Genomic DNA, 12,633 nt, shown 5'->3' on the forward strand with positions numbered 1-12,633 from the left:
GAAAAGCCTCGTTCACGATTAGTCGTGTTTGCCTTCCTTGCTACTTACCTCGATAATCGAGTTCGAATAATCTGCGCGTCTTCGAGCGAACATCGAATATCGAGCAATGTTTCTTGTTTCCAATCACCTCAAAAGATCGTATGTATCTCTATTATCATGCAATTCCAAAATTCCTCTTCTTTATACGATTAGCATTGAAAATTGAGCCTAAAAAGAACAATGTTTCTTGCTTCCAATTACCACGAAAGTATTGTATCCAAAATTTCCTCTTTGTTTTTTGTTTCCAATCAAAAGATCGCATATATCTCTACTATTATATATTATATTAATTTTAAAGATTCGAAAATTTCCTCTTCTTTATACGATTAGCATTGAAAATTGAGCTTAAAAAGAACAATGCTTCTTGCTTCCAATCACTATAAAAAATCGTATATATCTCTATTATTACTCAATTTTAAAGATTCGAAAATTTCCTCTTCTTTATACGATTATAGCATTTATAATCAATGAAAATTGAGTCTAAGGAGCAATGTTTCTTGCTTCACTAATCAAAAATCGTATATATTTCTATTATTACAAAATTCTAAAGATTCCAAAATTTCCTCTTCTTTATACGATTATAGCATTTGTACTCCTTGTCGTAGAATAACCAATGAAAATTGAGTCTAAAGAGCAATGTTTCTTGCTTCCAATCAGTACAAAAAATCGTATATATCTTTACTATCTTCGGAGATACAATAATTTAAAGTTTATGCAATTCTAAAGATTCCAAAATTTCCTCTTCTTTATATGATTATAGCATTTGTACCATAGAGTAATCAATGAAAATTGAGCTTAAAAAGAGCAATGGTTCTTGCTTCCAATCACTATAAAAGGTCGTATATATCTCTATTATTACTCAATTCCAAAATTTCCTCTTTTTCATACGATTATAGCATTGAAAATTGAGCCTAAAAAGAGCAATGTTCCTTGCTTCCATTCACTAATCAAAAATCGTATATATCTCTACTATTACTCAATTTTAAAGATTCCAAAATTTCCTCTTCTTTATACGATTATAGCATTTATAATCAATGAAAATTGAGTCTAAAGAGCAATGTTTCTTGCTTCCAATCAGTACAAAAAATCGTATATATCTCTACTATTACTCAATTTTAAAGATTCCAAAATTTCCTCTTTTTCATACGATTATAGCATTGAAAATTAAGCCTAAAAAGAGCAATGCTTCTTGCTTCCAATCACTAATCAAAAATCCTATATATATCTCCGCTATTACTCAATTCTAAAGATTCCAAAATTTCCTCTTCTTTATACGATTACAACATTCGAACCCCTTGTAAAGCAACCAATACGAAATGGCGTGAGACGCGTAGCTAGAAAATTGTGCAAGGGACAGGATTGTATAGGAGGATGAGGAAGGAAGGGAGATACGCGTGAGGCGAACAATTTCTCTTTTCCTCTCCTGTTCCTTTTTTCTTTAAATTCTTCCTACACCGTTGTTGGTGTACGGATATAATGCAACGAATACAGTGCAAATAACGCGTGTCGCGAGGGACTGGATGGATGTACGCGCGTAACGTAGAAACAGAAAAGAATTGGAAGGGGTGTGGTGATGATAAGGCGATGGTAAAAGGCAACGGAACGTGGATGGATGGGGCGGAGAAACGTATACGGACCACTCAGCCCCGTGTTTGCCTACACGGAAATCCTCTCTAACGGATTCTAACGCTCGACCGAGCTTGTTCACTTTTTCATCTTCGATGAACCGACGATTTTTCCCTTCGCCTCCTTTCTCTCTCTCTCTCTTTCTTTTCGTCGTTCGCCTTTGACTTCTCATATTCCTTCGCTCGCCAATTTAGAATCTATTCCAATTAACGATCTAGCGGATCGAGGATAATGATAAGCTCGTTGATTTAAAGTAAATCTCTCCTATTTCAGGGTACGGAAGCAGCTTATCCAAATCGGCATTGGACACGCACACCCACCTCAGGCAGCCTGGTATGTAGTAGGTAGATATTTTTCAGAAGTTAAAGCACTACATCTCTTTCCTAGTGGTCCATTGTCCAAGCGTCGTGAAGAGAGAAAAGAAAAAGAAAAAGAGAAAAGAATGACGAACTGAAAGCGAGAGCGGAGGAGAAACGTAAAATTCGATTGGAAAATTAATGGGGACGCGGTTGAAAAGATTCTATCCATCCACGATGGAAGGGGTTCCATCCGATTTTTTACACTGGAGCAATTGCACGGAACGACCTTCGCGATTATTACACTATGTCCGCCACTAATCACGCAAACCCCCCTCCCTAATCGAAACCTTTTCGCCGCCACGCCCGAAAATTACTCGGTGATCGATATAGGTTTGGATAAATGGGCAGAGGCAAGGTCCCTCCCTCCGTTGTTGTTACGAGCATTTCGAATAATTAAAACCCAATCCCGAAGAAAATTCGTAAGGAATGATTTAACAATCTCCAAAGTGATTCGATAAAGGTAAGATAGCGAAGGTAAGAGTATGGAAGAGAGAATCCGGCTTATCGATGATCCGTCGGATTTGCAATTTTCGTTGGAGAAAGGAGAGGATAGATTTGTTGGCGAAAAGTCGAAGGAGAAGGAAAACTGTGGCGTTTCGGTATTTCTGTTCGGGTGGATGCTCTTCTCCCCCGCCCCTTTGGCCTGTTCGGCAGATAAATGGGTGTACCGCGCCCCTTCCCATTATTAACTTGTAAGTGAATTACCGTTCGATCGAAAGGCGATCACTCCGCCACGCATTTCGGGGGATTCATCCGGCGAAACGACCTTTGAGGTCCGCCAATTCACCAACCATCATCCCCCCCATCCACGCACGTCTGTCCCCTATCATAATCGGGCAAAATGTATTTTTATGGGAGTCGAGACGGAATAGACAAGGGTTGTATTATATAGTTTCCGCCGTTCTTTTCTTTTCCTTTCCCCCTCCTTCGATTCCACTCCAAGCGCCGATTCGTCCCTTCGATACCGATCGAGCTCTCTCCGTCGATAATTTACCAACTAATATTCGTACGTAGGAGGAAAGGTGTAATGGTACGATTAAGTTTTGAAACTGTTATCGTCCGAATATATTCCTTTTATTTTTCCCTTCGAAATTTCTATACTGCGAAACGAAACGACACGAAACGAAACGAAACGAAACGAAAGAGAGAAATTTGGCCGCGCGATAGTTTCGGCTTATATTCCGCTGCTCGGTCGGAAAGCGAATGCTCAGTTTAACGGTGTTCGCTCTCTCGCGAGAGGACATTCCGTGTACGCCCTTTGAACCACTCCGTCGTTCGTTCCCTCAATTGAAATTATTATGATCCAAACGAACTCTATTCTATTGTAGGGTTGCGATTATATCCTTTTGTACGGTTGTAGGGCACTCCAGGTTCTGAGCAGTAGCGAACGACGGTGATGACGCATTGTAAGGCTTTTAAAGGGCGATACAGGGAGCACTGGGAAACAACCGTGTAATGGATAGGTATATACGTTCGGGGGAAATACCGAAGAAAGGAGAGAGAAGAAAAAATTACTCGAGTTTTTTTTCTTTTTTTTCTTTCTTTTTTTTACGTTTCCTGAATTCGTGATGGAATTAAAATATCTAGAATTTCTCCTTCGAGCATTATGCATATACTTTTTAAAAAAATTATAAGAAATTTCAATTCAAGTCGCAACGTTTCGAAATTCTATGGATATTCGAAAAATCGTAATTAAAACGTCATATCTAGAATTTTTTCCAGAAAATTTCGCCGTAATGTTTCGAAATTCTATGGATATTCGAGTCGAGCAGGTATTAAAATTTATTTGAAGAATCGTAATTAAAATATCCCATCTAGAATTTTTTGCAAAAAATTTCGTCGTAATGTTTCGAAATTCTATGGATATTCGAAGGAGGGGAGTATTAAAATTTATTTGGAGAATCATGGAAATTCGTATTAACGTTGGGTCTTAATTAAAACGTACTATCTAGAATTTTTTCCAAACACAAATGGATATTTGAATCGAGGAGGGGAGTAGTAATTAAAACATCCCATCTAGAATTTTTCCCAGAAAATTTCGTCATAATATTTCCAAATTTTATGGATATTCGAATCGAGCAAGGGAGTATTAAAATTTATTTGAAAAATCGTAATTAAAACGTCATATCTAGAATTTTTTCAGAAAATTTCGTCTTAATGTTTCCAAATTCTATGGATATTCGAATCGAGAAGGGAGTAGTAATTAAAACATCCCATCTAGAATTTTTCCCAGAAAATTTCGTCATAATATTTCCAAATTTTATGGATATTCGAATCGAGCAGGGGAGTATTAAAATTTATTTGAAGAATCGTAATTAAAATATCCCATCTAGAATTTTTTCCAGAAAATTTCACCTTAACGTTTCGAAATTCTATGGATATTCGAATCGAGCAGAGGGGTATTAAAATTTATTTGAAAAATCGTAATTAAAACGTCATATCTAGAATTTTTTTCAGAAAATTTCATCTTAATGTTTCCAAATTTTATGGATATTCGAATCGAGCAGAGGAGTATTAAAATTTATTTGAAAAATCGTAATTAAAACGTCATATCTAGAATTTTTTTCAGAAAATTTCGTCTTAATGTTTCCAAATTCTAATGGATATTCGACTCGAGGAGTATTAAAATTTATTTGGAGAATCATGGAAATTTTTTTATTAACGTTGGATCGCAATTAAAAAAAAAACGTAGAATTCTTTCCAAACCTCGTCGCAACGTTTCGAAATTGTGTGGATAGACGATACGTAGAGGAGGATGCATAATTTATTCGGAGGATAAACAAAGAGATTGGATGGTGAATTACGGCTCCGGCTCTCTCTCGAAATGTTCTAGATCCCTATCAAATGTTCGGAGCGACGAGCAGTCGGCTCGCGAGCTCCGGTTCCGGTCAGATTCAGCTGTGGCAATTTTTACTCGAGCTACTGTCGGATTCGAGCAACGCCGCGTGCATTACGTGGGAAGGAACCAACGGGGAATTCAAGTTGACTGACCCCGACGAGGTGGCGAGACGTTGGGGCGAAAGGAAGTCCAAGCCTAATATGAATTATGACAAATTGTCGAGGGCTTTAAGGTGAGTGACGCTCCTTATAATCCTTCTCTCTCTACGCCTCTCATCCTGCAAACTTTTTTTTTCTTTTTTTCCTCTGAAACGAATTTTTATTCTTATTTTCGTTGCGGCTATCAAATTTTCCAATTACTTTTCACCTCGATTCCCTTTATATATCGTTTCGTAATTTATCGAGGGCGATTAAACGTATCGATTCGTGTTAAAATTCTTCCACTGGAGCCACCCAAAATTTGCAATTTACGAGAAACGGAGAGGAAAGGATACTTTTCGAATTATTTAGATTCGCTTCTCACCTCGATTCTTTTTCAAATATATCGAGAGCCTTGATTAATCGAACGCGCGCGATTAAACCGCGATTCGTGCGTTAAAATTCTCTCCCATTGAAAAAGAAAAGAAAGAGGGAGAGAGAGAGAGAGAAATGCAGGCGAGAAACGTCAATATTTAACGGGTAGACGTGGAAGTATCCGGAGAGAAAGTAAATTCGTTGAACGAAAGGACGGTGGCGCGCAGCGATTGCGCGGGGAAGCCAGAAGGGGGAGAGAAATTTCAATCACCGACAGTCAGATCGACGGCAGACGCGGCTATTATTTTTCGATCAGATCGACTGATTATATTACGCGAGACTGCTCCACTCTCTCTCTCTCTCTCTTCCTCTCTGTTTCTCTTGTTTCTTCTGTCTCTATCCCGTTCTCCATCGGTAGCCCTTCGTGCGTTGAACGCAGACAAGTTTCAGGCTGTGGTGCGCGACAATAACTCGATGGAAAAGAAAATGGAAAAGAAAAAAAAAAGGAAGGGAAAAAAGCGAAAGGCGTTTCCGCGTCGCCGCGGAAACCCAGTCGTTATCGGTGTTGGCGAATAAAATTTATTAAATAAGAATCCTCTCGCTTACGCGCGGAGATTTTTACGACTTTCATCGCGTTCGTAAACATTCTCGGTTTACGACGGAATGCGGTATCCATTTGCTTGATCATATCTCTAGCAAAGTGCTAAGAAAGAATGACGAGGACTGTAGCTTCAATTTTTTGTTAAAAATCCTGTTCTCACATACGTTTTGCAACGATTCTTTCGTAGGTAAAATCTAAAAGATGACGAGAAATTGTAATAAAACTTACGGTCTTTCTCTAATTTAATTAATTAGATCGAAGATACGTACTTAGATGCCTGTCGTCGAGCAACCCGGTTTGCATACCTACTTAGACGCCTATCGTTGCGCAACCCGGCTTGCATATCTACTTACACGCCTGTCGTCGAGCAACCCGACTTGCATACCTACCGTTCACTGCTGAAAAAAAGTCTCGGAAAGAATGCGGTCTGATTGGTTAATTTGGAAGGTGTTTGTCACGTGGTATCTGTCACGTATACCAATTCAATACGACGTATCTAAAAATTTATAAATCGAGATAATAATCATACGAAGCTAAACATACTATAAATAGTTTCGAAAATACTTTCCACTCTTGGACGATTATCTAACTTCATAAATGAAAATAATTTTCACGAGTTTGGATATTATCAAACAAACTGAAGTCTGAAGTGGACCATTCTACGCCGAGCACATTTTTTCCAACAGCGAACGGTAGATGGATGCCTGTCGCCGAGCAATCCGGCTCGCCAGCCAAAAGCGCCCTCTCTCGAGAACTCGTTGCGTCTCGTAATAACGCGTTCGTTTTTTCAGGTATTACTACGACAAGAACATCATGACGAAGGTCCACGGGAAGAGGTACGCGTACAAGTTCGACTTCCAAGGTCTGGCGGCAGCGACGCAGCCCGCCGCCGCGGATCCGGCCGCCTACAAGTACCAAAGCGAGCTGTTCATGTCCGGTTACGGGCACGCCAAGTTAAACCTCATGCCGCCACCGGCCGCCTCCGTCTCGGTCTCCGTTCCAGGTGGCCTTTTCCAATCTGCCTCCAGCTACTGGTCCACGAGCCCGGGCGCGAACCTGTACGCGGGCCACCACACGGCCTCCGGCCATGTGCCGCCTCATCTGGGCACCTATCCGCATTACGCATGACCCACCGCCGAGCACTGGAGCGCCCTGGGTACGCCACGTTAACAACTTTCTACTCGAGGGAATTTAACCGACCGCCGCCATCGCGGTCTAGCGCGCCGCCGTCGGCCGGTGTCGACCACACCTACGCGTTTCTCCACAGTCTCTTCCTAGTCTTCGTCCTTCTCCGTTTTAAAAATCGTTTTATCTGTCCTTTATGCGACTTTTTTTTTCTATTTTTAATTATTTTTTCTTCCTTCTTTTTTTAGGGGGGAGGGGAGAGGATTGTTCGTAGGAATTGTTTATGGTTAAATGGTATTGATTAAAGATAGCTTTTTTTTTTTAATAGTGTTAAATTATGTAAAGTAAGAAAAAGTGAATTTTGGAAAAAGCGTCATTGGACTGGATTCGATATTTCCGAAAAAATTGATTCGTTTTGTTCGTCGGAACAACGTGGATGTAGAAGAAGTGAATCCGTTGTTACGGGATGAGCGGCTAGTACCGGTGAGGGATGGAATAATGGATATCTTTTTCGTGTTTTTCTCTGTTCAAAGGCAAGATAAGTCGTATTGGAACAAGACTCATTCTAGAATCGAAATCGAGATAAACGGCATTTTTCGAGAAAACTTTTTAACTCGGTAGTATTTAGTAAATAATAGCTATTTAAGATACACAATTACACCGATACATATCCAGTTTTAAATATTAACCTTCTCCTCTCTTTTTCTTTTTTTTTTTTTTCAATCTCACTGTATCGTAATCTGTACTACTGCATCATCCATTATCGAAAGAAGAAATGAAATCCCTAACGAAAACTTATCCTTATCGATTTCTATTTATTTATTTATTTATTATTTTTTTTTTCAGAAGAAGTAAAAAAAAATAAACTTTTAATCTTTGTTAACGTAATTATCCATTGTATCATATAATTATTGTAAATAAGTTATCTATATATATTTGTAAAAGTGTCGCGATCAAATCATAAAGTTATACAGAACAATTAATAAAGATCCTTTCCGTTTATAAGGATATTATGATTAGGCGATGTTGTAAATCGTGAAATGTATCCTTCTAACCTTCTAACATCGGGGTATTCGTGGACAGATTAAACGATCCAAAAGTAAACAGCAATACTTGAGATCTCGTTCCCTTTTTTTGGGGAGGGGGGAAGGGGGGCGGGAGAGGGGGGGAGTGAATAGCGACCAACGACGAGTAATATCGACGACCACGCTGCGCCGCTCCGCTCCAAACATTTTTTCGTTTCACGGTCGACGGTGCGCTCGAATTTATTGTAAGAACATTGTACATACAATATAATGGATTACAAGTAAGTACAGGGTACGTTCGCAAGACGTTATTCTCGTTATTCTCGTTTTATCTCGACGGATTATCACCTCGTCGGATTTATTGCCGATATACAATAAATAATTTTTTCTAGAAAAATACAAATTTTCTCACGTTGATTAATAATTTTTAAATCGACCACTCTAAATTCTTGTTCTTTTTTTCTCTCTCTCTCGTTAGAAATTTTTGAAGAAAATATTATTGAAATAGATTTTTAATACCCTGGAAAAATTATCCTCGATTCGTTCTCAAATCTAATTATCCACGATAACGCCGCGATAAACCGCGTGTCGAGAATTATCCCGTCCTGAAAGGACGTCGCCTTGTACGCGAATAACAAACCGGCGTACTTCCGCTGAGAAATGTCGCCGTTTCCGACTGGATGGAATCGAACATGCGCATTTTAACGAGGCATATATCCTCGTTTAGTGGCGCGATCGAACAATTTCGTGAACGGTTCGTCGAACTGTCGATGATAACAATGAACCAACCAATCAACCACCCACGCGCATACACGTACATACACACGCACAGATACACACATACGAATCCATAACGATAATCGACATTCAAAATAAGCTTGATCGTTCTACGCGAGAAATGTGTACATGTTCGATTCGGGCCAAGAGCAATGCGTGTATTATAAACTCTTTTAACTTATTTGTTACGGTAACGAGTAACGTAGATAGAGGAACCGCATGTCGTCGTTTTCTGGAAAGAATAAAAAAAAAAAACGCGTATACACACACGTTCACAACGAAGTAAGACGAAAAGTACGATCGCAGTAAATTTCCAAACGGACGAATCGTGCAACCGTCTCGGTTCACCCGGTCGTGTAACGACGCGACTCTTCGAAAATCTTGGAACAAAATTCGTTAATTTCGATCGAAAGCCTATGCAGAAAAGCAATTGAAAAACGAATGTCGTTTAAATCGAATTACAACACGATGACAAAGACAATCATTGAATGGAAATATTCTTCTTAATCTTAACTCGGCTCGGGAATTCTTTGCAACGTGTTTTTAACTTTGAAAGCGGCGTAGATCCGAAGAGGTAATTCGAGAAGGCCTCGTTGGCCGCGAAATCGACACCAGAGAAGGCAATAAAGCGTAATGGACGAATACCGGGTGAACGCGAATCCATCGATGGAACCGGAAGCACGAGTCGCGATTATCGAGATTGATAAAGTACAACGTCGAGTCATATCAAAAAACGGAACGTACGAGATCCGCGTTCACCACATCGATTTTCAGTCGATAAGTCGGGAGATGCGGTCGCTCTATCTATGCACGGAACACAGGGGTAGGTCTCCAATCGATTCCTAGTTATCGACCGTGGATTCTTAAATTAAGACAAGGTTAAATAAAACAAAAAAAAAAAAAAAAGAAAAAAAAAAGAAGGAGAAGAAGGAAAGGGGAAAAAGTGGAACTTACCCCTCATTGTGGAAAGGTGTACCTCTGTCGATGAAGCGAGTAACTCCTTAAGTCGTATACTGTATCATACCATTCGTAAGACATAAGCAAACCTTAGAATTATTCTAACGATTAGACGTAATAAACTGTCGAGCGTTCCTCGGGGTCGACCAAAAAACTGACGATCGTTCTTCTCTCTCTGGGACGGGAAAACGACGTTTGTCCCCGTCCGAGTTTTTCTTCGTCTTTTTTCCAGAAAAAAAAAATATATATATATATAAAACGAGAGCAAAGAAAAATAAGAGTAAAAGAAAAAGAACAGAAAAGAAAGAAGTAATAATAACAATAAGCTGACTCCGTGGAATGTCGATTGGCTCTAATGTAGATAGGATGTTTTCATGTGTAGCTTAGGCGTGTAGAGAATATAGTCCTTAGCGCGAGAATGTATACATTGGATACATGTATGATGTACGGTGTTCCTAGAGTAACGTTTCTCCTTCCTATAGTTTGATATCATTGCAAATTTATATCTACTTTAATATCATTACCTGCTTTACTTATTTTTATAAACACAAGTATCCCCAGAAAACTTTACAAACGTTCAATTAAGTAGAAATATCGTTACGTTAACCCAGGGAACATCGTATCTCGGTCTGATGCGTCCTGTGTGATCCCATTGTACGTGCACGTGTATACGTATGTATGCGTGTGTGTGTGTATGTGCGGACGTCTGCGTGATAAAAAAAGAGCGAAAGAAAGAACGCATGAGAGAGCAGGAAGATTGAACAAAGGGAAACGAGAATCGCGTACACGTATGACGAGTGACGTGAGTGAGTGATGTAAAGAGGAGTGGGCGTGATTCGAGCAAACTGGAATACTAGGATGATAATAATAATAAACGATGACGATGACGACGATGACAATGATGGATGAGAGAGAGAGAGAGGGGTGTTTGGCACTAGCATAGACCGCGTTAGGCTAGGTAGATAAGCGACCCCTTCGATAGATTAACGGAAAGGAAACGAGTTTTCGTCGATTCGAAAGATCGTAAGTTGACAAAAAATCGCGAAATATATCGTGGAAGCGTGTGTGGATGAACGAGGAGGCGATGTAAAGGTGGAGAAAGAGAGAGCGGATGGGTGGGAAGGGGCGCTGTTGTTGTTCTTGTTGTCGTGCGCTTGTATTAAAGTCGCCATGTTCTAATTAAACGTGCCGACGGGGTTGTATCAGTCGTCGGCAAAATCAATGTTGACTCTCGCATCCCTATGTATACACGCATACTGTCACGCATATATAGGCACAAGTTTGTATAACAAGCATGTGAGAATGAGTTTTGCGCTTGGAAAGTTAGATCGACGATGTTGGAGAGAAGAGGTATTGTTTCTCCCTTCCCCCCCCCCTCTTCGAATATGAACGAAATGAAACGAAACGAAACGAAAAAAGGATGGAGAGAGAAGAGAATACAAAGGACGGTAGGATGAAAAGCGGATTGGAAGTTTCCACGGTGGAAAGGATGGATAGAAAGAGATAAAAAAAGAAAAAAAGGAGGAAAAGTAAAAGAGGGTAAAAATGTAAGCAACACACGGTAGGTCAGTCTCTTGGTTGTCAGCGGTTGGCGAATTGGTTGGGTTGCCATGGAGAACGCCGGGTATTCCCTGGATTCGGGCCCGCCCCAACGGGAAACCCCCATTCGGGAAATTCGTGGCGTCGCCGAAGCTGCCGCGGTGCCGGAGGTTTAGCTCGGCTCGGCTAATCGATTCTGCTACCAATCAGCGCCCGCGCCGTCTCTCTTCGTCCCCGTCCTCCTCCACTTCTCGTTCGACCTCTTCTTTCGCTCCCTCTTTCTTTCACTCCTCCTCCTCCTCCTTTCTTTCTTTCTTTCTTTCTTTCTTGCAACACGAATCTTTCTTTTACATCTGTGTCGTCCAACGAAATATTCTGAAATCCGAAACAACGCAGTCTAATTCTCTCTTTGGACACCGTTGTCATAGTGGTAACTAGGACTTTTTGCTTTTACTTTTCTTTTCTTCAAGGTGAACACGTTGGTCGGCAAGTAGATATATATTTAACCTTGACCGTCGAGCTATAAGAACAAAAAATTATAATTAATTAAAGGTTATTAGATCTTTTTATTCATATTTTATGGGAAAATATTTAGATGAATTAAATATTTTTTTGTTTGTTCGATTTTTATTTGTGAAAGTAAGAAAAACTAAATAAATGATAAATAATCAAGTTCAAGATTAAAAGCTTTCCAATAATTATTATATATTTTTTTAAAATTTTTAACAAAAAAATTAATAATTATTAAATATTAATTATTTATACAATTTTCCTCTATATCGCGCAGGACTCATAAATTATATTTTACAACAGTTCTGAAAGATATAATAATAATAAAATGAATAAAAAGATTACGCGTTTTTTAAAAAAATTATTGCTGTGGTACTTTTTTCCACATATCGTAAGAATATATATTCTATATACATATATACGTATATAGAATGTACAATAATAAAATTATTTTTTTTTTATTGTAATATCCATAAATCTTACGAATATGTAATATATATTATAAAATGATAAGTGAGATAATGTTTGAGGACTTCCTAACGTTATAGATAAGAATGGTAGATAGTAGAAAAAAGACAGAAATAGAACAAAAATACTGAAATCAACGCCATCTTCAGAGTGCCGCAAATGAAACTCACAAATAAAGGACAGAAAATAGTAAGAAAAGGATAGAGAGAAATAAGAATTAACTACCAGCGTCATCTCTTGAGAACTAAAGATATTT

At 39.1% G+C, this 12,633-nt stretch overlaps 1 protein-coding gene across 6 annotated transcripts in view; it reads left to right on the plus strand.

Annotated features, from left to right (window-relative positions):
- LOC107999463 (transcriptional regulator ERG homolog) overlaps positions 1 to 11,082 on the plus strand; it is a 51,880-nt gene extending 40,798 nt beyond the window's left edge. For all 6 annotated transcript variants that reach the window (XM_017059331.3, XM_017059329.3, XM_017059328.3 and 3 more), the window contains 3 exons: positions 1,939 to 1,998; positions 4,858 to 5,095; positions 6,768 to 11,082. In XM_017059331.3, coding sequence (XP_016914820.1) covers positions 1,939 to 1,998; positions 4,858 to 5,095; positions 6,768 to 7,104 — 635 coding nt within the window. In that variant the 3' untranslated portion in view covers positions 7,105 to 11,082. The remainder of the gene's footprint in view (positions 1 to 1,938; positions 1,999 to 4,857; positions 5,096 to 6,767) is intronic.
- The last annotated feature ends 1,551 nt before the right edge of the window (positions 11,083 to 12,633 follow it).

The sequence above is a fragment of the Apis cerana genome, linkage group LG7 (genome assembly GCF_029169275.1).
Source record: "Apis cerana isolate GH-2021 linkage group LG7, AcerK_1.0, whole genome shotgun sequence".
Classification (NCBI taxonomy): domain Eukaryota; kingdom Metazoa; phylum Arthropoda; class Insecta; order Hymenoptera; family Apidae; genus Apis; species Apis cerana.